This window comes from Erpetoichthys calabaricus, chromosome 10 (assembly GCF_900747795.2).
Source record: "Erpetoichthys calabaricus chromosome 10, fErpCal1.3, whole genome shotgun sequence".
Lineage (NCBI taxonomy): Eukaryota > Metazoa > Chordata > Cladistia > Polypteriformes > Polypteridae > Erpetoichthys > Erpetoichthys calabaricus.
The window spans coordinates 69,349,324-69,376,866 of record NC_041403.2 but is presented as its reverse complement, the minus strand read 5'-3'; the positions used below and the strand labels follow the sequence as shown (position 1 = coordinate 69,376,866).

The 27,543-nt window shown below is 40.4% G+C and overlaps 1 protein-coding gene across 3 annotated transcripts in view; it reads right to left on the bottom strand.

The window, feature by feature from the left end:
- LOC114659129 (calcium-activated chloride channel regulator 1-like) overlaps positions 1-17,289 on the bottom strand; it is a 45,435-nt gene extending 28,146 nt beyond the window's left edge. Inside the window, exons 1-4 of one of the 3 annotated variants that reach the window (XM_051933053.1) lie at positions 17,105-17,289; positions 5,118-5,258; positions 989-1,139; positions 479-587 (exon numbers count right to left, since the gene is read on the bottom strand). In XM_051933053.1, coding sequence (XP_051789013.1) covers positions 479-587; positions 989-1,139; positions 5,118-5,258; positions 17,105-17,263 — 560 coding nt within the window. In that variant the 5' untranslated portion in view covers positions 17,264-17,289. Of the gene's footprint in view, positions 1-478; positions 588-988; positions 1,140-5,117; positions 5,259-5,323; positions 5,496-17,104 lie in introns of those variants that run through there. The other 2 variants (XM_028811390.2, XM_028811391.2) reach the window with 2 other exon arrangements.
- Positions 17,290-27,543: the final 10,254 nt, after the last annotated feature.

Genomic DNA, 27,543 nt, shown 5'->3' with positions numbered 1-27,543 from the left:
TATATATATATATATATATATATATGTATATAGTTCTGCAAAAGTGAATTTCTAAAAAAAGAAAAGTGAAATCAGAACTGGCCTTACGATGGAGTGCTGGTCTCACGTAAGAGCATTAAACAGATTTAGACTTATCTAGAGCTTTAATATCACTGTAGGCCGCTGGGGGCAATTCTGGCATCCCTGGGCTCAATGACATGATGGGGTGCCAATCCATTGCAGGGTACACTAACACACATTTTCATATTACGTTATATTGTCAAAATTTAAATTTACTGTAAACAGTACATATTTTGGGTGTGAAAGGAAAGTCAGCTCAATCAAGATCATCTCTGCATTCACCTAAGCAAACAAGAACAAATCAAATGTAATGCACATGGAAAAAATATGATAGGAAATTAGGATAAAAAACAGAATTCCAGCCCAATACAGAGTTGCAACAAAGCATTTGATCTGAAAAAATTGGAGAAAACAGTACCTTGTGTACTCAAAGCTTTTATCGGGAGCAAAGTAGAATGGTTTGTCCTCATTGTACTCGTCATACACTCCCCAACGGAGGTGGGCCCATTCATGAACAAGCACTCTTTCTGCATGATACACAATGAACATAAATAGAAAAAAATTCTGTTACCGAATGTCATGTTTGTAAGACTAACAGAGTAACACATAGACATACTAGTCACAAAACCGAGTGGCACAATGAACATCACAGTCTCTTTATTATAAGTTTAGTTTCCAATTCAAGTGCAAAGTTTGCATGCCTTGCCTTTAAGTGATTTCCACCAGCATCCTAAAAATGTGCAAGTTAGATTAACTGGTGATACTGAGCTGGCCAGTTGTGAGGGGAGAGGGTGTGTATTATCCATCTGTCAGCATGGAGTATTATAAATAGATTAACAGCAAAGGGCTAAGGCCTGGTCCTTTGGAAGCAGCAGGCTTTTGAACATTGGCAGTGCATACTCTTCAATTCTTTAAACATTGCTCTTACCTCTTGGTCCATAGATAGGGAGAAATGCATCATCAGTCAAAAAGTCTGGTGTCAGATGAATGTATCTCCCCTCCTCACCACACCCTCCATATTGTAGAGTATAGGGGTCATTGCCATACTTCACGTAAGGGGCAGCAATGATTACATTGGCCTTGAAATGAGAAAAAAAGAAGAAAATAGGTGAACAACCTGGCAGAGCGAATAGAATGCAATATGATCTTTTCTTGTAGTATTTACTGTTCAGTTACTTCAAGAGTGTGCACATTTTCTCTGTAGCCCTGTGGATTTCTTACAGATTTGCATGTGTGGTTAATTGGTATATCTAAACTGGCCCAGTTTGTACCTGTATGTGCCCAGCAACGGAGTGCCATCCAGTAGACTGGTTTCTCCCTTAAACCTGACAGACAAAAATAGCTCTGGCAGCCCGTGGGCCTGATGTGTAAGTTGTGAGCTTGGAATATAAATAGATGGATGACTTAGGAAGTAGTGGCTTTGGGATATGAACGGTGGGATTATTCATTGATTTTTCACTAACTGTTTAATGGCAGCATGGAGCTGCTGTCTCAGAGCTCTAGTTGCCTGGGCTTAATTCCTAGTGCCGTCTGTCTCTATGTGGAATTTTCTGCGCATCTGCATGGACTTTAGTTGTATACTCTTGTTTTCTCACATGTCCCAGAGAGGCAAGATGGCTAAATTGAAGTGTCTTAATTGGAAAAGTGTGAGATCTTGTTCTGACACTGAAAGGTTTGCAGTCTATGTGGATTTTTCTCCAGGCCCTGCATTTGTTCTCTACATGTCCCAAAACATTCATTTTACACTAATTTGAAAGGTTTAATTGAGCTAGTGTGATAGATTGGTATCCTGCCCTGGCAATGGGAGGCATAGCCCATTGTAATCAGGGGATCCTGTTAGTGCTCAGTTGTTTGAACATCTTATTCTGCTACTGTGGAGTATATAATGAATTCTCTAGATGCTGAATGTTATCAGGTAAGATATAAATATGTTAGGTAAACAAATCGTACAATACATGGAACATGCCACATTGTAATCCTGATTAGTGATTTCCATGACATCTCCACTAGGGCAGTGTGTGTGCAAAGCTAAAATGGCTATTGTGTGCTGTGAACCAATTTACCACCTTGACACCGACCAGAGCAGCAACTTTAGCTGCGTGAGAGCACAGAAGGCAGAAGAATGCCATTATGAGGGTAAAGTGGTGTTCTACGAGTAGTGATCCATGCCAAAATAAAGACTTGCAGTGAAGACATGTACATTAGGCGAGGTTAGGCTTGTGGAGTGTGAACAATGTTGGTGTCAGTAGTCTCCACCACATGCTCTTCATCAGCTATGAGGGGCTCCTATTTATGCCAAAAAGCCTCTGCCCTTTTTTTCTGAATCCCCTCAAGGCTTGGCAAAGAACCCAATTGCCCCTCATGCATCTAGCCCTGCCTAGTGTAAGAAATACTCAAAGACAGTTGTCTTCATGCCAGCTTGTGAAAACAGTAAAATACTTTCTTGCACAACGAACTCAGTAATGGGCACTGAGTGGTTTATAGAAATAAAGAGACAATTAGAAAAATTTTTGTCCACAGGGGAAATTTGACTTTTTACAGAGGCTCAATAAATAAATAAATAAATAGATATACACACACACTATAGTCTGAACGCACACAAGAATGACTAAAATGAAAGAAAACTTTATTGACTTTTGGTATAAAGGCGCCAAAGTAAGGTTTCTTGACAGTCTTCTGCTGAGTAATTCGTTGGCTGAAAGTACTCAGTGTTAGTGTGTCTGAGAGAGGATATGCAGCATTGATCATAATGGCATAATCTTTGAATTCATAATCTTTGAATTCTCTCCTTCGCTACAACATCCAGGGGGTCCTATAACTGAGCCTGAGATTTGGTGGTCCTCTCTTGAAGTGATGATAGCAGTCCACCACAATACAGCTTAGAAAATCACACTGGCCATTACAGAATTATAGAAAATGTGAAAGATGTCACTACCCACATTAAAGGAATACCTGCTCTGCCCTTTCTCATACAGTTCCTCTGTGTTACAAGACCAGTCCAGCATATCACTGATGTGGACCGCCAATTACTACTACTACTCCTTCAATACTGACTGGACACAGAGGCTCTTTGGTGTGGTGAAATTCAATAATCAATTCCTTGGTTTTGCTGATGTTCAGATACAGAAAATTTTCTTTGTACCAAAAAACAAAGTTCTCAACCTGACTCCTGTATTCTGTCTCATCCCCTTTAAGTTCAGAATAATTGGGGAATTATTGACATGACCTGGTGTTATATTTGTAGTCGGAGGTGTACAGAGTGAAGAGAAAAGGAGACAGGACTGTGCCTTGTGCCAGTCCATCCGTATCAAAAACCTAGTCCTGGAGTCTCACAAACTGTGGTCGACACAACAGATATTCCATTATCCAGGACACCAGAGGCTCATCTACCTGCATAACTCTAAGCTTTCGATTTAAAAGTGATGGCTGGATGTATAACATGCTTTAAAAATGTATTTTTCTGGGACCACCCCACAATTTTGATGTTAGGCTTTCAGGATGTCTAAAGGGTTAACTGGAGGAAACCCAACGTATTCCACACCTTCATGCCCAAGTATAACTCCTAACATGCATCTAATGTTGGTGGGATTGGTGACAGGATCCCACATACTTTAGCTGGGTCAGAAAATGTGTGGATGGGGAACTGTTTAGATAATACAGTATTTATTCATTTTTACATTACTTCTGAATACTATTGATATTTAATAGAAACCAATAAGATTTTAAAAAAACGAAACAATGTTTTTTTTTCTATCCAGCACACACCTCTGCCCCACTTCGATCCAATCAGACTTAAAATAATTTAAATTGAAAACAACTGCCAGTTGTGCTGAAAACTACACTAGACATTTAAAATAAGTGAATAAAACAAGGATTTGAATAAGAACTTTGAACAATGGTTGAGACTAAAGAGATAGGACCTTACAGACAGTTGAGTGAGGGCTGGTATCACCACTTCTAGCAGCTTTCACATCAATGTGCAGTTCAGTTCCACAAAGTCAGCAACATTGACGTGAAGAGCCATCAATGTGCTAGACAAGGAGGCAGCTCAGGAGATGAAACACCTGAAACAAAGCTAAACGCAGTCAAATGACCCCTTTCTGGTCTCCCAAACAGTTACATATTATCTTTTTGAGACAAAGTGGTATAACCCTTTAAAAAATGTTTAACGGATTCTGGTTTACAGCAATATCAGGACGAACACAAAATTCCAACAGATCTGATGTTTTACTCGTCGCTTTAGTTTATTATGCTCATTGCATTACAGAATTGAACAAAAAAAGGAAGGTGATGTTGACCCAATAAAAAGTTTAATTCCTGTACATGATTTTTTGTGAGTACTGTATATGCTTATGTGTGCTGCACCACCGGTGTCAAAGTCAGAACTGGAGGGCCACAGTATCTTCAGGCTACCATTTTCAGTAAGTGGTTAGTATTTAAGAAAGTGACAGGAATGAAAACCTGCAGCCGCTGTGGCCATCCAGGATCTGAGTTTGACAGCCCTGCTCTACACAGACAATAATCAGAGCAAAATTATACTGCTATTTAAAAAAAAGAACAGAATGGAACAATGAGAGTAAAGTAAAAGAAATGAGGCCAAGAATGGAAGAGAAAGAGAAAGCAATCAAACAAAACATGAACCATTGGGTGCCAGCAACCTCAAACCTAAGGAGAGCAGCTGACTGAAGAGTGAAAGGCTGATCAGCAGCACACACTGTGAGTAAGTCCTAAAGCTGCTGGAGAGAAGGGCAGCTACAGGCTGGCTTCCCATCCAGTGTTGGTTCCTTCCTGCCTATTTCTGTTTGGTTAGGCTTCAACCGCGGTGACTGTAAACAGGAATAGGCAAGTTCAATAATTCATTCTTTTGCACATTCTTTCTTGTATCATTTATCAAAGTCCATCCATTCATTTTCCAAACAAGCTTTTGCCACCAAAACTTACCAAAAATTGAAGTGCACCCTGGCAGCAACAAAGCAAAATGAGACACGAAAATCGTTCCGCATAAATATCATGAGAATTGGAATTTCAGCTAGTAGTTAAGTGTGTTTTGTCCATACCTCTGAATATGATTCAGTCTGTGGTCTGCCATATATAGGGTTTGTTGCCCAGGTGACTGGAATTAGGATTTTTACATCTTTGAAATAAAATCTCTTCTGACTTGCTGTGAACAAGTATTTAGAGGCTTCTTGTACCATATCCTGAAATGAAAAGTAAAACATCAGAAACACATATTTGCCATTTTAAGTAAAAAAAAAAACCTCACCAGCCTCTAAGATATAAAATCTGAAAGTTTAAAAAAAATGATAAATGAGTTAAGACATACTATAATGTACATCACATAACATTTAATTCCTAAACTTGCTATTGAGGGTCATACAGCGCTTGGCCCAAAGCAGGAAACAGGTGTGGACGTGCTATCAGTCCACTGCAGAATGCTATACATGTTAATAAATCAATACTGGTTAAATATTTAGTTGAATAAACATTTGTCTGTTAAAGTACCCTCTCCAGAACTCTTGCCTTGTGTTGATGGGATGGGCTCTGAAACCCCCCCTAACCCCCCCCCCCCCAACCTGATCCTAAGTGGGTTAGAAAATGATATGCTGTGTTATATTTTAAAGAAATAACTGGTCATGGATGTTAAATAGTTACTAATAAAAAACACAAAATATGGTAACAAATAATCACAAAACATGCTAAATAAATGAATAAATATGTCATTTTAATGAATACGTATTTGTTGTTCAAGTTCATATTCTCTCACGGGTGCAGACACACTTTCTTCTCTTTATACCCACGACATTCTTTGCCATTCTCAGAGACTGAAGTCGCCTTGACTGCTTCATTATTCAGTGCATGTAGCGGCGCAGTGCCAGCTGTCACCTTACACCCAGCTAGCTAGAATAAGAAACAAGAGACCCGTGAACAACATGCTCTCACGATAGCATGGGTCTGAATCAGCTTTGGGAGAGACATGTCAAAACCATCTCATTATGGTCCATCTGGGATAAACAGGGTTAAAATCTACACTTATGGAGGCTTTGTAACTTATCATGATCCTTTACTATGAACTTTGAGCTCTCTAATTCCCGCTTCCATAACCAAATAGGCACTGTTTCAGTGTGCTGTCAGAGTGCTAATATTTCCCCCTTCATCTCCTCATTAAAATGGGAAATTGGGTTTTGACCATTCACTTGATTGCCTCAGAATCATCTCCTCTGAGTGGTCCTGACATATCTTCTGAGATTCCATCCCTTAGATTTTTCCATTTAAGTGTCATAATAGCCAAAGTACTGTATATCCATGCATTCCTGCGTACAAAGCAGAAATTATTTTTGGATGGGACATCCATAGTAAAACCTGATAATGTGACCACCCGTGTAAGGTGACCACTTTTCTTTGGTCCCATCAGAAACAGGGTGTTTTATATGGCAAAATGTTTGTATAAAGTGACCACCTGCCTATTGTGACCATTGGTCACCTCTCCTTGATCCCTAGGAAGAAAATCAACTTGGCTATAGTGACCAGATGTGTAATACATCATGTTAGAGCTTCTGGAAGGGATTGGTTTCCAGGAAACTACTAGAATAGCCCTAACTCCCCACCGCTCTTATTACTTTCGTTTACTCGTGGAATTCTTGTCAACACCTGACTCTATGTTGCTCCTGTGGATTACTCATTTCTTTCAAATTTCTTTGATTTTGACTTGTGCATTCTTTCTTTTTTTAAATATTGTTTGAATGTTTTATTTTATTTCAAAAAAAGAATTACAATTGAAATAGTTTTTCTTTGTTTTTTGCAGTTAATATTTAATGTTTTTAATAATTATTATTACTACCAGTCACATACATATTGCATTCGTAAAACATAAGATTTGTTCAATACGGTTTCTCAAAATTTTTCACTGTATAAATGGAAAATTACCATTTTTTCTTCAATATTAGTACTTTTTTTGTTTTCCTTGTTTGTTAGTAATAAATAATACTTTCATGTTTCCCTTCAAATTTTTATTCTGTAGAGTCTTGATTTTTCCATCCATATGTCCTTCTTTGGTTAAGGTGATTACCTGCCAAAGGTGACCATTTTAGGTCAGTCCCTTGAGTGGTCACTATAAGCAGGTTTTACTGTACTTCCATTCCAGTGCACGCACACACATGCACACGCGCACACACACATGTTCACAGTCACTCATACTAATGAGTCACCAAACAGCTGATAACAGAGCTCCTTGGAAATTGTAAGAAAAGCCAAAGAAAGCCTTAGAAAACCACTGGAAAACATGTAAACTCCATGAACACCATGACTGAGGCAGGTGTTGAACCAAAGTCTCTCCAACTGTGATGCAGTAACATCAGCCACAGTGGCACCATGTAAACCTCAAATAGTCAGCAATTAAGGTAATAACTAAACCAGTGTCCCCATAACTGTGAGGCAGCTGCAATTATAATTGAAACACCATGCAGACTCCATGCGGAGTAATTAATGTAGGAACTGAACCCAAGTCCCTGGAACTATGAGGATGCATCAGTAACCACTGTGAGACCTTGCAGGCTCTGCATAGAAAGAAATTAATTGGACTCAGGCAGAGCCGGTCAATCCTTTAGGGCACCATCACTTATGAAGGTTAAGGGGTGAGCACACCACCAGGGCATTCAACTCTGATGATATGGAGTGTGTGCTGTTAACCATTTCCTTGTGAAAGTAAAAGTGTGCACACTCCGTACTCCAAGGGGCGTGTGCTGCTTAAAGTTCACAGAATATACGCAAAGGGTGCCGTTTGTGATACTTGAAGGGGCGCATACTACATATACTGGGGGTTTTGGGGGCGTCAACACCAACCCGGTCATCAAGGTCTGATACTACACGCTATGGAAAAGGAGCGGCGACGTCCATCCACATCGCCTAAGTCTCCGAGTGGGTTTCGACCAGCAACTTGGCTCAGGTCAAGGGTGTTGCACAGAACTCTGGGACGTTTACATAAGCAGTCTCTATGGGCCCCTTCCCCGCAAAAACAAACTTTTCAATCCAGGCTTCGAGGGCCCCCATGCCCTGAGGGCCCTGGGTAATCATTACCCTTTTCTGCCCCACTACGACACCCATGCTCAGGTCTTTGTGAACCAGTAAGATAAGCTAATACAGCAGTGGGATGCTTAGCTCTTTTTTTAATGTCATTTCATAGGTACGTTTTTCTCCACGTGCTCTGGGGATGCCTGGTAGGTATTAGTAATTAGTGAAAATTGTAAGTGAAATATTTATCATTTTAATTTCTGTGGCAATTGAGTAATAAAGCTGAATTTAAAAATGTTTTTAATGGCTTACTAAGAAACATCATATTCAATAAACCCCACTGTCACATTATAGCAATATTCAACCATTTGATTGGTTTCAGGAATTCAGGCAATTAAATAATGTATTGTTTGGTTATGACAAGATGCAACTATAAGATTCAGAGTAAATATACAGGATACAATTAAATGCACAATTCCATTTTTTAGGTATATTAGATATATTTATATATATATTTATATTTAGATATATTTTGCTATTTTGGTTCAGTGCTCTACTTCATACAAGTGAACACTGTGGTCTAATGGCTGAGGTTTTGGAACCTAAAGCAGCTCAAGGCCATCGCGTTAATCCTCATCTCTGACTTGCAAGCTTTTATTTCATTGCATTTGTAAAATATTTATAGAAGTAACTGTACTGCAGGTCTATACTTGTAAAGTGGTTTGGGAGCAGGGAAAGGCACTATATAAAATCCAAGGTTGTTATTTTGGTCATGGTATGATCATGATACTACGTTCTATGGTTAACTGTCATTACTGTTTTTACTTTGATATTATTTTTATAGGAGCTAGCTTCACCATCCACACAAATTGCTTGTTTTCTCCAAATGGTTTCAGTATTGGCCCTGCGGTGGGCTGGCGCCCTGCCCAGGGTTTGTTTCCTGCCTTGTGCCCTGTATTGGCTGGGATTGGCTCCAGCAGACCCCCGTGACCCTGTAGCTAGGATATAGCGGGTTGGATAATGGATGGATGGATGGTTTCAGTATTTATGGAAGTGTATGCTTATCATAATTTTGTCACAGGATGGTCTGACTACCACATGCATGATGGTGTTTGTTCTTTGCAAAACTGTGAAGAAGTGACTTCGGTTGGACATTATGAAGTTGCAGCTACTTTTCCTTTGCACTTTAGGAGGGTGAATCATACATAGGGAGCAATTCAGTTCAAGTTGAATTATTGCCATGATATGCATCAATATGTTTTGCCAAACCAGAAATTGTTATAGTGCTAACAAGAATGAGAGTATAAAGATAACAGAATAAAAGATCACAAGGACTACAGAAGGTAATAAAAACGCAGTAAATAATTAAAAAACAATGGGCATGCCTGGACTTTTCATGCCATTTTGGGTCCATTTTATTTTCTTCCCTGAGTCTCTGGCAGGCAGTAATATATCTGTCTGCTTTCTCTGCTGTCTGAGCGTTCTCTCCCTGTAGAATGGCCAGTTTGCTTATACTGTTCATTGCTGGGAACTCTGGGATCACTTCTGACCATGTGATGAAGCTGGAATCCCTCACTGCCCTGTATATGGGGCACTGCCTTAGGAAGTGCTCTTTATCTTCCACCTCTCCCAAGTCTCCTGCCTGGGTCTCCAGGTTTGTTTGGGGCAGCCGTCTTCTGCTGCCAGGCTGTGGTAACTCAGTCTGTACTGGCTCAGTATCAGTTTGTCCCTGAGGTCTTTTATTATGACCAGGTATGGTGCCAAGTTCCATTGGAACAATCTAGATGAGAATAGGCCATTTGGCCCAACAAAACTTGCCAGTCCAATCCACTTCTTCTAAAATAACATCAAGTCTACTTTTGAAAGTCCCTAAAGTTCTACTGTCTACCATGTCTACCACATTACCTGGTAACTTATTTCTTGTGTCTGTGGTTCTCTGTGTAAAAAAAAAAAACTTTCTAATGTTTGAGCAAAATTTACCCTTGAGAAGTTTCCCCATGTTTTTGATGAACTCATTTTAAAATAACAGTCTTGATCCACTGTACTAATTCCCTTCATAATTTTAAACACTTCAATCATGTCACCTCTTAATCTTCTTTTGCTTAAACTGGAAAGGCTCAGCTCTTTAAATCTTTCTTGATGATTCATCCCATGTAGCCCTGGAATCAGCCTAGTTGCTCTTCTCTCGACTTTTTCTATTGCTGCTATGTCCTTTTTGTAGCCTGGAGACCAAAACTGCACACAGAACTCCAGATGAGGCCTCACCAGTGCGTTATAAAACTTGAGCAGAACCTCCTTGGGCTTGTACTCCACACATTGTGCTATGTAATCTAACATTCTGTTAGCCAAATGGCCTCTGAACACTGTCTGGCAATTGACAGTGTTGAGTCCAGCATGACTCCTAAATCCTTCTTATAAAGTGTACTTTTGATTTTCAGACCTCCCCTTGTGTATTCAAGCATTCCAGTTTATTTTGCTGTTGTACTTCTTGTTGTGATTGGGTGATGTAGCGTGTTTTGTTTTCATGTTCAGCTTTTCTCGCTCTGATGCCTGTAGTATTTCCTATGCCACTGGTATGGTGCAGTGCTGTAAAGAACTGTGCCAGGGAGATCATAGCACACAGTTTCATATTTGACTCCTGGCCCCATAGTGCAGACATGTAGTAGGAGTCTGTGCTGCTGTTTTTAAGGTGGTCCCAGTATTTCAGGTCTCTCTTTAGGATTGTGAGTGGCAGTTTGATGCGGCCCAGTTCAGCCCTGCAACCATTGTTAATGGTACTTGTATGTAGCTAGAGGTTTGCAGAACTCCAGGTGTAGGGTCTTTGGGGACTGCTCTACCACCTGCTGTAGCCTGGGTATGTTATCAGGCCCCACACCTCATATCCTTACGGTTTGATTGATGAGACCACACAATGAAAAATCTTCAGCCAGATCCTCACAGGTGGCTTTAGATGATAAAGTCTCTTCCTGATGGCATTGAGAGCTCTACAGACGTTTTCCTAAAGGGTGTTGACGGCAGGTGAGAAGCTCCCTGAAGCACTGATTGTCAGCCACAGATATGTGTATGTAGATGAGTGTTCCACTAGAGTACCATTTAGGATGAACTGTTACTTTTTGATTTTTAGCTTTTTTCTGGAACACTATAACTTTTGTTTGGTCCAAGTTAGGACCAGCTAGGGCCCAGTCTCAGCACCATTGTTGTAGGACATCTAGGCTCTGCTGTAGCCCAAGCTGTGTTGGTCAAAGCAGGAGGAGATCATCAGCGTACAGCAAAAGTTTCACTGTTGATTAATGCAGATGGAGTCCAGGGGCCAAGGTTTGCAACAGTGCTGAGGCCAGCACATTAATATACAGTTTAAAAGGCATGGGGCTTAGGCTGAACTAATGAAGGCTTTATGCAGGCTATTGCCCAGTGATACCAGGATTTGCTACACTTCCTTAATTTTGGATGGATAATAGCTTTGTACAACTAATCCTGCACTTCATAAGCTTGGGACCGCAGCCTTTCCTTGGTGACCATCAAGCACCTGTTTTTCCACGCTTGTTCCTCTCATTTGGATTTCTTCACTCACCAATATGTTCCATATTTATCAGTTACACTTTGCAGCTTACCTTATATTATCCATGATAATGTGTTACCTCCATGTTGAAAGGAAGGATGCTTCTAAAATCAAAGCCCAGAATTATGTCAGATACCACTTGTCAGCTGTTTGGATGGCTTACACGTTTGTCAGAGTTCATCCATTTGTCTATCACCTGTTGAACATGTCTTGCTTGAACTAGACAGTCGTATGGACATTTAGGCCAACATTCAAGTGGTTTCCAGTCAGTACCTTGAATAATCTAGCAAAGAAAAACATCCCCAAGTACGAAAGTAGTAAACTTCAGGAGACTGGCAAGTACATGGAGTAAGCAATCAATGAATAGACAGAAGAATGAGTCAAGAAGCGTAAACTGTCTGGAAAAAGCCACACTAAGATTCACCTGTAAATGGACACCTGGGAAGGCCAACACCAACAAATCTAAATCAACATTGAAAATGTGAGTGCTTGGGTTCTGCTAGTGACCTAAGGAGACAAGTCACTCTGCTGACTGAAGAAGTGATGTGTCATGGGAAATCAGTCAGCAGGGGATTTCAAACAGAGTACTCCTATGGCAGTGGGTTTTAGTGCTAACCAGTTTATTAAATTGGGGCTAGTGTTTGCAGTCAAGTGAAATCCTTATTTATTTCAGCCATCCTTGCTTCTGTTAGCCTGCATAGTGTGAAATACCCAGCAATTCAGTAAATGAGCTTTACTTAATTCGCTGACCTGACACGTGGGCATCGTGTAGTGGACAAACTGATCTCACTTGTGTTAATAAGATGTTGGCTTCATGTCTTTGATTGATGAGCATACTGCCAGTATTTGATACTCCTCCATAGGAGGCATTGCTAGTGGCACCTGACTTTGTCATGGAACAATTCAAATGCACTGCTACACAAGCAGGCACATTAAAATGAAGCAAAAAGAAAAACTGATCACTTTCATTTAATCAATTAAACCCTGTTCATGTTTCCTAAAGAAGAATAAAAAGCACTGTTTAATGCTAACGGCACAGACTGAGAGATTTGTTAAGTAGTTTATACATCATCAAGAACTTTCCTCCAATTCAAAAATTGTTTGAAGCAAAAAAAAAATCTAGGCTGTTTTCAGGTCCCATGAGTAGACATTCTTATTTATTTTATTTTATATTTAGTGATGTTTTTCCTATTGTTAAATGTCATCTTGTTTTGATTTTTTTTAGCTAATTTTGAAAATGTTTAATGTTATTTTGGTTCTTATATATTTGTATCAGGCGGCACGGTGGCGCAGTGGGTTCGCTTCCCGGGTCCTCCCTGCGTGGAGTTTGCATGTTCTCCCCGTGTCTGCGTGGGTTTCCTCCGGGCACTCCGGTTTCCTCCCACAGTCCAAAGACATGCAGGTTAGGTGGATTGGCGATTCTAAATTGGCCCTAGTGTGTGCTGGGTGTGTTTGTGTGTGTTCTGCGGTGGGTTGGCACCCTGCCCGGGATTGGTTCCTGCCCTGTGTTGGCTGGGATTGGCTCCAGCAGACCCTCGTGACCCTGTGTTCGGATTCAGCGGGTTGGATAATGGATGGATATATTTGTATCATTACTTTTGTTACGTCACTGTTTTGAGCAGAGTCCAGCTGCAGAACTCCACAATTCACAATCTCCTTGATTCTAGCACTACATTGAACTCTTTTCTAGAATATTTTCTTGGGTGCAACCATATTGCTGCCAGTAATGACTTTCGTTGTTAGTCTATGCTGATGTAACACAAGAACGTTATCTCACTAACTTTACTAAAGATGGCAGAAGCCACAAATTTTTTACCTTAGTTTACATTAAGAAAAATAACCTGTCACAGTATTAAGGGTTCTCATGGAGCGCAAATGCAAATATCGGCAGAGTTTCTTTGCAGCCTTTGTCGATGTTTGTAAAGCGTTCGACTCAGTTGATCGAGCTGCCCTGAGGGACATTCTGAGGGTTCATGGGATCCCCTCTAGGTTGCCAGATATCATGGCTGGCCTATACACTAGTACTGCATTTTTCCCAGTTGATTCTGGGGTTCGTCAGAAGTGTGTTCTTGCTCCTACTCTGTTCAATGCTTGTATGGACTGGGTATTGGGCAAGGTCGTGGGGTCCAGCGGCTGTGGAGCATGTGTTGGTGAAGAAAGATTCACAGATCTTGACTTTGCTGACGATGCTGTGATCTTCGCGGAGTCAATTGAGGCTCTGATTGGGGCGCTCGAGGGACTGAGTGAGGAGTCTGAGTGTCTGGGCTTACGAGTATCCTGGATAAAAACCAAGATCCAGGCCTTTAATGACCTCTTGTTCACAGCCATCAGCAGTGTGTCTGTTTGTGGAGGGAGTGTCGACCTTGTCGAGAGGTTTACTTACATTAGCAATGACATTCATGTCTCTGGTGAATCTTCATATGAAGTCAGTAGACGGATTGGGAGAGCATGGGGGGTCATGAGGTCGCTGGAAAGGGGTGTATGGCGCTCCCGATATCTATGCAAAAGGACGAAGGTACAATCTTTAGAGTCCTGGTGCTTCCTGTCTTGCTATATGGTTGTGAGACATGGACGCTATCCAGTGACCTGAGACAAACACTGAACTCCTTTGGTACTGTGTCTCTCCGGAAAATCCTTGGGTACCGTTGGTTTGACTTTGCGTCGAATAAGCGGTTGCTCATGGAGTCCCGAATGAGGCACATTACCTGCATTGTGAGGGAGAGTCAGTTACGGCACTCCGGCCATGTGGCACGTTTCCCAGAGGGTGATCCAGCTCGTAAGATCCTCATTGTTGGAGACCCGAGTGGCTGGACCAGGCCAAGTGGTCACTCATGTAACACCTGGCTGTGGCAGATAGAGGGTCATTTCCGGAGGGTGGGACTAGATTGCGTGTCTGCCTGGAGGGTTGCCAACCGGGATCCTGAGTTGTTTCATTGTGTAGTGGGTGTGGCAACGCGCTGTACTGGTGCATGCTCCCCAACTTGACTTGACTTGACAGTAAAAAGAAATTAAAATTTCAGTTCGGTTTTGATTTGTTTTGCCTTTAGATACTAAGAAGGAATGGCTTGGCTCAGATGATTTGAGAAGAAAATAGGTTTTGGCGAAATGCTCTTGTGAGTAATGTACAGCAGAGCCCTGCCTTCTCAAGGGCAACCTCTTCTAAAAGTAAAGACTTCTTATCTCTGCTACTGAAAGCACTTTAAAATCCGTTTGAAACAAGCTGTTAAGTGAACAGCAAAGGCCCGTGTTATCCCTAAACCAAAGCAGACAGGCACTTCAAACATGGGATGAAGCAGAACTGACACAAGAACAGACAAAATAATTTAATCTGAGTTAAAATGAGTGAAAATCATTTGCAGGGAGCAGTTGAGGAAGGAGTGTTTCCTTAGCATCATCGTCTGGGTGCTGGTTAAAGATAAAAGAAACCGTTAGGGGTTCAGAATCTTCAAAAGAATGTCAATTAAAATTACGGCAAAAAACCAAAAAAAATTATGTTCCAGCAACATTTGGTTACTAATTAAATAACTGGCTGGAAGGAAAATCTGCAGCCTCAATCCCAGGCCAGTCACTGTGTGTATGAGTTGTGCATGTTTTCCTGGTCTCTGTTAAGTTTTTTCACGTACTCCAGTTTTACTCCCTCATTCTAAAAATGTTTGTTAGATTAATTGGTGATCTCTAAATTAGCAATGTCTGAGTGAGTGATGGTGACCACTGTATCCCCAGTGCTGCCAGAGTGGACACCAGCTCCCTCCCAATGACTGAGAAATGGATGGATACTTAAAGAAACAGCGGGATAGCAGGAATAACTTTGACAATTTTTCTTTCTTTCTGGATGAGCTTGATGGACTGATTATAATCAGTTTGCAATTTATACCTACAGAGATTTTCCAGTACTGTTACAACTTTAATGGATTCCTTAGCATGCTATTTGTAATGGCTGGTTATGCATATTGGTGTGTATTTTAAACAGGCTGAATTGCCTTTTCCATTGAAAATACAAAATACCAAGCAGGCAGCAATACTAATATCAGTCTTCCATGATGAGTGCTTTTAATCCATTATACACAGTGCCCTTTAGGTGCGCCCCCTCCCCATTAAATGGTGCATATGTAGTTTTATACTGAACTCTCATTTCCCTCAAATAGTTCAGCAGATTCAGAAATGGGGCTGTCAAAGTCCTCTCTGTCTACAAGCTAACATAAAGATCACCTCAGCTCTACTATATGGCGCCTCAGGGTCAATGTCTGCAAAGTCTCAGATAAATCTTACAAGGTACTAATTAGTGTTATGCTTTAATATGAATAAATTATTAATTGTCACTTCATAACTATCTTAAAAACTATTGTGTTTCTTGTGGGGTTTGTTTTTGCAGTGAGCTAGCAGTGTACAGTGGTCTGAAAGCCTTTGCAACAAACTCCAGTCTACAAATAATTACAGTTCATTGAGCTTAACATAGGGAAACAAAAGACAATAACTTAGCTGATGCTTCACTATGTTCACTAATTTGACAGAAATCCATTATTTATGCTTTAGTAATTAGCTACTTATTTCTTAATAAAATGACTTTGATTTCGAGCATCATGGTAACATCTAACATCTCCTAATGTTTAGGTCCCAGACTCAGATTAGAGATGTCTAAAGTTTTGATATGTCACACTTTCCCTCTTTTAAACCTGAATTTTGTCCTTTGACATACTGTATTAGAATATCAGAACATTAGAAACGTTTGGATGAAAATAGGCCATTCACTGCAACGGAACTTGTCAATCCTCTCCAGCTAATTTCTCCAAAATAATATCCAGCCATGAAGGTTCCTTAAGTCCTACTCCCAACCACATTACTTAGTAATGTATTCCATTTGTCTATGGTTTCTTGCGTGAAGAAAAACTACCAAACATCTGTGTGACATTTACCTTTAACCAATTTCCAGCTGTTGTCCCTGTGTTCTTGTTGATTAACTTATCTCTTTGACTTAATTCCTTTCATAATTTTAAACAGTTCAGACATGTCACCAGTTTAATTGATTTCAGTATAGCTTCTGGCCTGTCTGCTACTCCATATCAAATGAGACACAAAGATGAATCAGATATCTCCATCCAGCCATGATCTGACGAAGAGTGCTGGATGCCTAAATCTAACCCAGTACAAACAGAACCCATGGCAGGGTCACATACTGAAGGGGATATCCGTCCATCCCATGACATTCACAAAACAGAATTACACCAACCCAATACAGAACTTCTGAACTGGCCTGCTACATGTCTTTATACTCCAGCAGGAATAAATCCACCTGGGGTACACATACTGTGAGATGGCAACTCCACTTACTGTTCTACAGGGCCTCCTGTGATTAATATTTAAAGTATGCCTTTTTCCACAAAAATATAATGCCATTGGCTTTGTGCTATGTTTAATTCAAAAAAATATTATTTTTTTATCAATTTATTTGCAATCTTAGTAAAAATAAAAAGGTATTACCTCAATTCTTGTGATAATGTTGGTGTTCTCTGGAACCTTGGGATTAATTGCAATAACAAGATTTTTGTATCCATTGTTTTCCAGTTCTACTTTTAAGCTTTTGGTTCCAGAAAGTAGACACAAGCCTACAAGCAGACTGAGCTGGGCCAAGTAGGCCATTGTGTAGCAAATGATGCTACAAGGTACCCCACCTCTTCTTTTTGTACCTACATTTATCTTATCTCAGGATTTTTATGGTTTACTTTCAAATGGACTTTGAGCTGAAGTATGACATGTTTTTTACAGAAGGTTACAAGAAAGTCCTGACATGAATAGTGCAATAGATATTTAAAACTTTACTCACTTTATGGCAGTGACCATTCAGTTAGCTGTAGCACAAAAGGCTAACTGGCCATAAAGTATTCAAATAAAACCATCACACATTCCAAACTACACCCAAAACATAACATACAATATGTCTGCCCAGGCTAGTCGAGGCATATCACGAGAACATAGAAAAAAGCCTGCCATGTCACCCGAGCCCATTTCAGTATTTCTGTCTGTCAGTATGGGTGCAGTCGCAACTTCTTCATGCCTTGTTTTTTTGTTCTCCGAAACCAAGAGTATGAGATGTGAATTTTTCTACATTGGTTGATTAACAGGAACTTAACCATGTAATTAATCTGTCAAAGCTTACTGTAAAGAGAAATTTTAATATCAGAGGACCTCTAAGTTTGTTGCACTTAATGGCTGATATTCTTCTATAAGCTGTCAAAGATTATTGTGTCATGGATGCAAAGCTTCAAACCACAGTAGAACATTGATGAAAATGTCTAGGTCAGGGGTCCCCAGTGCCTGCAGATTTTCATTCTAACCCTTTTCTTAATTAGTGACCTGTTTGACCTAATTAACCTAATTGTAATTGACTTGCTCTTGAAGACTCCGACCCCTTAATTGTTTCTTTTTCCTTAATTAGCAGCCAAACAATAATGAGATACAAAATGAACCAAACCATGACCAGCAAAATGTGTCCATCGTACAATATCTGAAAATAAAGAAAGATGAAGGTCTCAGGAATGTTGATCTGCTCAGGTCCACAAAACATTTTAACAGTGCTCTTAGAAAAGGGAAAGTCAACAGTTTCGGAAATTAATGTTATTGCACAATGAGAGCAGCAACAAGCCATGGAATTAAATAAAAGGGTTTAAGGAACAACAAGAATCGGCGCCTAATTAAGCAACTGCTTGGAGTGAACCTGGTTGAAGTTTGAGGCCCTGACTTAGTTGGTCTTCTGTTGGCTCACTCACTTCACATTTCATTTCTGTTTGGGTGCCATTTAAGGAAAGAAATGAAGCAATTCAAAGGAACGATGAAGAAATTCAGGGGAACAAATCTTAAAAAACAAATCAATTAAAATTAGAAGTTTATTAAAAGCAAAAACAGAGCACTAATAAAGGAAAGGGTTAGAATGAAAAGCTGTAGCCATTGGGGCCCTCCAGGACCAGAGTTGGTGACCCCTAGTCTAGGTGGTTTATGATTAGAAAGGTTTGCCTCCATGTTATATTCGGAGTATCTCCAGCTGCTATAATTCTCTGGTTTTGGAACCAAGTGTGTATTCTTTATTTTTCTATACTATTTATTCATTAATATTCTTATATAACTTTAGTTGGTCTTTTCTTTGCTGATCACTATTTCTTATAAGATCTTGCGTGTGAAAATGTGCTATAGAAATAAATGCTGTTATTGGTGGTGGTGCTTTTGGATGTATTTCAGTATTTCATGGATGTATTTTTCATGTAGTCACTTCCGGCCCTTAGAGACCCTTAGCATTATCATTCCATTCCTAAGGTGGTATCTCAATACCCTTCAGTATTGCAGTTATCCATTATGTCTACAGGTTCTACCTCACTTTGTCTTTGCCACCGACCATCCCTGTTGATGTTGTGTTCATAGTGAAAGCCACGTCACGCCAGTTTTACCTTTGGCAATATTTTAACAAATTCAGCAGCACAGAGTGAAGATTTAGCTTGAGCTCACTTTTCATTTCTTCTTATGTCATTGGATTCCCTGTCTTTTCTATCTCAAATCATGGGTTGTGCAGTCTATCTATTTTTGCCTCACTCATATCTGTAAGATTTCTCCTCTCTTCTATTACCTTGTTTGGTATTCACATTTTATGGACCCATAAGATTGTACTATTGCTTTCAAAACATATCATTAAAGGCTGAAGGAATTTCTAAGTATAGACAAGAGCATAAGAATGAGGAGCGTCACAGCATGACCAACCCAATAACCCATCTAACAAGCTTTCTAATTCAACTAATGCAACAAAAATATTTTAGCCTTATCTAGACTGAAAATGATGTCAGGGAGCAGTCAGAATTCATTTGATCCAAAATACTGAATAGGAACCAAGCCAAAATGACATTCATTTCTATTATTTATTTTTTCCAAAAGACCTACTAATTTAAAAACTGGCATATTAAGCTTGGCTCCCTTCTTTTCCTATCTGATTTTCTCCCATGAGTGTTCTCACTATAGTGGGACTGGTTAGCACAGCTGAACAGCAAACAGTGTTACAGTGTTAATCAAACTCTTACAGTGCTAACTTAACCCAATGGGACAATCACTTTTCAATGGAACACTGGAGATTTTGAATCTAGCCTTATTCTCTATTTCTGTGCCATTTGCACATTGTAGGATCTCTGTTCTCTTCCCATACTGCACCCATATATGTAGGTTAAAATGGATTGGTTACACTGAAAATTTTTCTTTAGGAAATTTTCCTTTACACAAAGAACCACAGACAAATGGAATGAATTACCAAGTAGTGTGGTAGACAGTAGGACTTTAGGGACTTTCAAAACTAGAGCTGATGTTATTTTAGAAGAATTAAGTGGATGAGACTGGCGAGCTTTGTTGGGCTGAATGGCCTATTCTTGTTTAGATTGTTTTATGTTGCACTGTGCTTTCCCAGCAATCCCATACAGCTCCTCCACCATTGATAAATCAGTCATTGTCCACATTTTTAAATTGTTACAATCCCGTCCATGGCTGCTTAAGATGGCAGTTAAGTTACAGTCCATAAATCCATTCCCTGATACATTTCTGTCCTTGTCCACGGTTTTCACATCCTTGCTGATCGACAACGTAGGCTTTGTATTCCTTTCAAACAGCACAACCCTTTCTGGTGTTTGTTTTTTCCACCTCTTGCCCACCACAGCTGCGACACTTCTATATTTTTGCTGCTCCTTTATTCTAATTTGTCTAGGTTCCCTTTCCCTGTATTTCTACTACTGACAAGACTACTACTAGCTAGTAGACCACTTCTAAAGATACTTTACTAGATATGCGACATCGAGGTGCAGTGGTTAGCACTACTGCCTTCCAGGTCTAGAATAAGGGAGCCCAGGCTCATTCATTCCATGTGTGTAGAATTTTCTTGGAGTCTTCCAGATTTCCTCCCACATCCCAAACTGGCCAAGTGTGTGTGTGGCCTTCAATGCACTGGGTCCACTTCCCCCCTTACATCTAGTTCTGCCAGACACCCTAAAACTGGATTAAATAGACACAGTAAATGGATGAATCTTTCCCATCTCCAATGCTTCCTGCGCTACACTATACTCCTCTCTATTACACATCTGAATTTTATTGGCTACAGTAATACCTCTACCACTAGACTGATAGTTCTGTCTCTACCTCTACCTCAAACTAACTGTGTCATCCTGATCAAGTCAGTAAATTTACTTATTCAGCAAAAAGTGAAGAAAAAACTTAACAGATGTACGATGGATGTGTACTTGAATTGGGTATTGAACATACAAAAGGCAAACTACAGTGCAAATTAAATGTACCAGAGTGTTGTTAGTTGATTTGGTGGTTAAGTGAGTTGATGTATACTAAGGGGGTAGATGTCATTATCGCCACACTGATGTTCGATATAAGGCACTGCATCTGCATAGCTGGATTCCATGTGCAGCATCACACAGGGACACGACTCTTTCATTTCATAGATTGTATCTCAATGGAAGTTCCATCTTAAAGTGCAACTTTGATAGTCAGGGCCTTGTTAACCAAGTTATGATTGTTGTCACAAAAACGACAAGAAGACATCAAAAAAGGTTTGGGGCAGCCACCCTTATAATATGCCTTGGCTGCAAATGGTTAAATAGTTGTGAGATGTTAACAAGTCCAAAACAGAACTGATGCTGGTTGCCAAAGATGGTGGCTTCATTTGCTGGAACCGGAAGTGCCATCATCAAGGGGCCTGGAACCGGAAGCAAAACCATCAAAGGACCCAGAACTGGAAGTGATGTCATCAGAGGTGCCGGAACCGTGCGGGAATTCCCATGGATGTTCTTGAAGGGATTGAGAAAGAAAGTCAGTGCACCTCGCCAATCCCTGGTCTGAAGTGGAATTACTATTATTCAGGCCCTTTAGCTGTCTCCCAATCGCACATGTGTGACACTGTATTATTATTGATATTTCAGCTAGTCACCTTTTACAGAACACTAATTTTGATGTTAAGGCCCAGAGTGCACTTCTGCTCTGTTTATTTATCCTGGTCCTTCAGAATCTTTTCTTATATTTGTCCACTGGTCAGACCAAACTGGGATGACAGGAAAAGCCTCTAGGAAGTAGGCAGAGAACTCCAGATGGATCACATTCCATTCGGCTGGTATTGCAGAAATCTAAGGAGGTTGGAGAAAAAATGAGGGGACTTACCTGAAATAAAGACATAATTGCTGGCCAGAGAAGAGGAGTTTATTTAATGTCATGTCTCATTATGCAACTTTTCTAGTGATTTGAGTAATAAAATTCATTTACATAATCTTAGTGAGTTGGAGGCAGTTGGTAGCACACTCCTGTAAATCCAGTCTCGTAATGTGACATATAGTACCAAGTGACTTGCTTCAGTAAAATCAAACGTCTTCAGTCTTAGGGGAGAGCTGTGTGTGCATGGCAGCTGACAACCAACATATACTTATCCAGTAGAACAATGCATAGAATGCAGTAACAAAGAGTAAAGAACGTGGGTGTTTTGGACCTCACAAACATGTTTTACAAACCATGACAGGAAATGGGAAAATGGGCATGGATTGCTGGTCTCTCCATACCTGCTAACCTTTTGTATAGCAGGCAGCACACTATTGGCTCTCAGAAAAAGAAGCAAGTATGGCTATGCTAGAAAGTTATCAGGCAATTGATAAATATGATATTCCTAGCTATTATAAATCGTTTAATTTGATATGGTTCAGTGACAAGCTCAGCAACTGCAGTTGACAAGTCTGACATAAACCACAAGTACAAGTCCAATAACTTTATGAGCACTGAATGAGTTAGGATTAAATATGGTCCTCCCTTCTGCTAACCTGGACAGATCTTGTTCCTGTATAACTGTTTGATTTCTTTATGATCTGACTTTTACAGCTGACACTTGACAGCTTTAAGAGAATCTGAGCAAATGTATCCACGACAACAATATATAAAAAAATGACCGCAGGACCTTGAGTTTTTGTTTGCCAAACACAAACACGATCACGCCCCACACATAACTAGTGTAAAATGAAGAGTTCTCCCTTTGTATCACAAATAATTCATTCTTTATCTGTCAGGAGACAGAGCTGGAGGAAGCAGAGTTAAAGATGCTAAGATTTGTACTGGGTGTGACGAGGATGGATAGAATTAGAAATGAGGACATTAGAGGGTCGGCTCAAGTTGGACGGGTGGGAGATAAAGTCAGAGAGGCGAGATTGCGTTGGTTTGGACATGTGCAGAGGAGAGATGCTGGGTATATTGGGAAAAGGATGCTAAGGATAGAGCTGTCAGGCAAGAGAAAAAGAGGAAGGCCTAAGTTAAGGTTTATGGATGTGGTGAGAGAGGACATGCAGGTGATGGGTGTAACAGAACAAGATGCAGAGGACAGAAAGATATGGAAGAAGATGATCCGCTGTTGCAAACTCTAACGGGAGCAGCCGAAAGAAGAAAGAAGATCTGTCAAGAGCAGGGGCCTTCTGTTTACTCTGCATATTTGATCCTTCTGTTTATGCATTTTAGTAAAAGTTACAAGCTTTTTGAAAAGTTGGTAGTCTATTTTTGGGGGCACCACATACTGTATTTGTGCACTTTTACTTTCACTCCTAATTAATACTTAGCCATGTTTGCTGTTTTCCTATTTTGTGTTTTAAGCCTTCTCTTAATTTAAAATACTTTACAAATGGATTTGAATTTTAATACAACTAATTACTTGCAGTCATCATTCAGCTATATTTTTACTTCTTTGTTTGCATGGACTTTGTGCAAGTTCTATGATTTTCCTTCCACATCCCCAAACAATGGCCTAGTGCCTCATCTAGGGCAGCTACTTACCTTATACTCCGATGCTACCAGGCTTGAATTAAGCACGATATACTGTAGAGTGTTACGTTATTGGTAGCAAAACACGTGGACCTCCAGCCTCACGCATTTCTCTGTCTTTGTTATTCTTTCATTCTGTATCCTGCACTTGATGCTCAGCAGATGGTGTTGCTCTTCTTCTTATGCCTCTTCCTATTAGAGTATTTATCATCACATCATCAGCTTCTGCAATTTGCTTTCTGCTTAACAAATGTTGCTGTCCTTTTTCTTTCTGCCATGTCACTTCATTTGCTTATCACTTTGCCATAACAAACCCATGGGTGCAGGTCAGTTTGCTGAGTTTTCTAGTACTTTGAGTTACCAGAATGTATCAGCTCATAAGCTTTCAGTCAAGGCCAAAATCAAGCTTCTAATTCTAACATTTTTCTGTCTTTGTCAATCTTGCATTCTAGATCCCACACTTGATGCTCATCAGTCTAGCCCCAGGTCACATGCATTTTTCTGTCTTTGTTGCTCTCTGTATTCTGTATGCTGTACGTGACATTCAGAAGATGGCATTTCTCTTCTTCTTCTTCTTCTTCCTCTTCTTACTATTACTAGGGGGCTTTGCCCCCTGCTCGCTTCGCTCGCCAACCCCCTGTATTTGGTGTTCCGGATACACACCTTTAAGATTGTTGCTATTTCATTAATTTTACTTTTATTTTAGAACTTACGTAAAAACAATATTTGGAATCCTCTGAGTCCCAATGTGCTGAATCCTTTAAATGAGGTCCATGAGACATGTGTTTAATGACTGTGTACCATAATTCAGGATAGGTTTTGGAATTACAGTACAGACAAAGCGATCCACATCATCAGCAGTTATTAACTTGTTTTGGAAAGTAAGCAATAAATGCATGTGAGGTAAAACAGTCTTACAATATTTTCATACATCTGACATATCACCTGTGTCCATATATTCGATTACTATTCGCCGTTTAGTTATTTGTCAGAGTAATAATTTCTCTTTATTTGCGCCAATGCAATGTTTACGTTCTTTGTTTGACACTGTCGTTTATTTCTGCTTTCATTTTCTGTATCTTGCTCTGAATGTGTTTCGTGCACACATTTTTGTTTGAGTCTTTTGAATTCCAGTTTTCATTATCTGTAACCTGCTCTGCATGTGTTTGGCCTCCTTGCATTATAACCTCTTTATGACGTTTTAGTTTGTTGTCTACTCTGTCTTTCACCTACCCCCGGCATTTTGAACCCGTGCCTGCTGTTTACCGTTAGGAATATGGGTAAGTAATATGGATGATTGCACTTACTGTTAATATGGAGCATTCTCTGTGGCTGTACTGTTAATAATGCATCACTGTAATGAGATTCACCTATGCTGTATAGTTTGTACGTGTGAGGATGACGTACGTGTAATACGGATTGTTCGTTTATTCTTATTACCCATCAGGTGTTGCGCTTGTGTCATCTGTGGTTGTACTGTTAATATTGTATTACTGTAATGTGATTCAAATATGTTGTTTTGTCTGTATTTGTCGGGTTTCTGTATGATGTCGGGTGTTTGCTTGCGGTTTCTTAGAAGTGCGTGGATTCTGCTGTGTAGTGTGGACGTTTATTTCAGTTGTGCATTGTAGGCGAATACGCCTTTCATAGTATCTGGCGATTTCCGTAGTACAATTCGTTTTCCGTACTATCTCGGGCTTGATTTGTGAACCTATGTGGACTCCATAGTCTGTCCCGTTTCACTCTGGGGCGTGGAAAATGTGATTCAAATATGTTGTATTGTCCGTATTTGTGGGGTTTCTGTATGATGTCGGGTGTTTGCTTGCGTTTTTTTTAGAGGTGCGTGGATTCTGCTGTGTAGTGTCAACGTTTATTTCAGTTGCGCGTTGTAGGAGAATGCGCCTTTCATAGTATCTGGCGATTTCCGTACTGCAAGTCGCTTTCCGTAATATCTCTGGCTTGATTTGTGAACCTTTGTGGAGTCCGTAGTCTGTCCCGTTTCATTTCCGTACTGCAATTCGCTTTCTGTACTATCTCGGGCTTGTTTTGTCAACCTTTGTGGAGTCCGTAGTCTGTACCGTTTCACTCTGGGTCGGGGGGCTGACTCCTGTGTTTTGTGTGGTGGTGTCGTTGCCTATGGGCGCGTCGCCTCATTTCTTATTTCTGTCAGTGGAGCTCTTTCGGTTTTCAGCCGTAATCTCGGGCTTGATGTGTGACCCTTTGTGGACTCCGTAGTCTGTCCCGTTTCACTCTGGGGCGTGGGTCTGATTCCTCTTTTTTGTGTGCTATGGGCGCATTGTCTCATTTATTTCTGTTAGTGGAGATGTTTCGCCATTACTCCTGCGATCTCAGTGGATCACGCTGTTTCGTTTTTGAGTTTATGGGCGCGTTGCCTCATTTCTTATTTATATTAGTGTGTGTACTCTGTAGTCTGTCCCGTTTCACTCTGGGGCGTGGGTCTGACTCCTGTAACCTGCTCTCCATGTGTTTGGCGCCGTTCTTTAACCTCTTTATGACGTTTTACTTTGTTTCCTACTCTGTCTTTTATTTCTGACCTCGCTTTGTTTGAACAACAAGACTTAGGGGAATATACAGAAACTGTTCAATTCTACATCAAGAGCTGTGCTGATAATGTCATTGTCACAAAGAGGACCCAGGAGTTTCCAAATCAGAAACCCTGGACGACAACAGAAGTACAACTCCGCTTTCTGGTCAGGTGTCAGGGTGTTATACAATACAGTCAGAGCTGACCTAAGTAGAGGTATAAAACTAAGTCAAAGAGGCCTATAAGAGAAAAATACAGGAGCACCACACAGAGTAAAACCCACAGCTGGTTTGGCCAGGAATTTAACTCATTTGAAAAACTAATAGGGCAGCACCCACAGCTCTGTTCTCAAATGCCTCGCTGGCAGAGGTATTGAACCATTTCTTTGCCAGGATTGAGGTGAAGAGGTCCAACGTGACCACACTGAAAACACCAGCCAGCACCACCCACACACTCACTCTGCAAGAACACGAGGTGAAACAAGTGCTCAGGACGGTGAACCCAAGGAAGGCCACTGGCCCTGATGGATTATCTGGGAAGATACGCAAAGCATAAAAGATTTTTAAACTTTACTGGCATCAGCCACTATTCCACCCTGCCTAAAATCATCAGTCATTATCCTGGTCCCTAAAAAAATAGAGCTTAAATGATTATAGAGCGGATGGTCTCAAAATCGGTAGTAATGAAGTGCTTCGAAAGATTGGTTTTACAGCATATTAAATCCTGCCTCCCACCCACTTTCGACCAACATCACTTTGCTTACAGATCAAACATGTGCACAGAAGATGCCATTGATACTGCTCTGCATACTACAGTGAGCCATGTTGATCAAAGAGGGAGATATGTAAGGCTGCTCTTCATAGACTAAAGCTCAACATTTAATACAATAATCCCTGATATATTGGTAAGTAAGCTGACAGACTTAGGCTTCCCCTCTTCCACCTGCACCTGGATAAAGGACTTTCTGACAAACTGCCTTCAAAGGGTTAAACTCAGCCCTCATCTCTCAGCTTTCTCTCAGCTCAGCACAGGATCTCCACAGGGCCGTGTGTTGAGCCCACTACTTTACTTTCTTTACACATATGACTGCTCCCCTACCCATCCCACAAACACTATCATTAAGTTTGCAGATGACACTACTTTAATGGGGCTTATATTAGAAGGACATGAGTTGGCCTACAGAGACGAGGTCCAGAGACTGGCAGAACGGTGTTCAGTGAATAACTTAACACTGAACACCACAAAAACCAAGGAAGTCATTCTGAACTGCAGAAAGCACAACACAGAACCGATTCCTCTCTACATCAATGGAGACCACATGGAAAGGCTGCAGACCTTCAAATTCCTGGGAACCTACATCTCAGAGAACCCTTCTTAGTCTGAAATCACCACAGCAATGGTCAAAAAAGCACAACAGAGACTGCATTTTCTGGCAGTGCTCAGGAAAAACAACTTGGAGCAAAACTACTGGTGTTTTTTATTGTTCAACCATCAAGAGCATCCTGGCATAATGTGTCACACACTTTGGTCACCACCTGTTTCAACTGTTGCATTATAG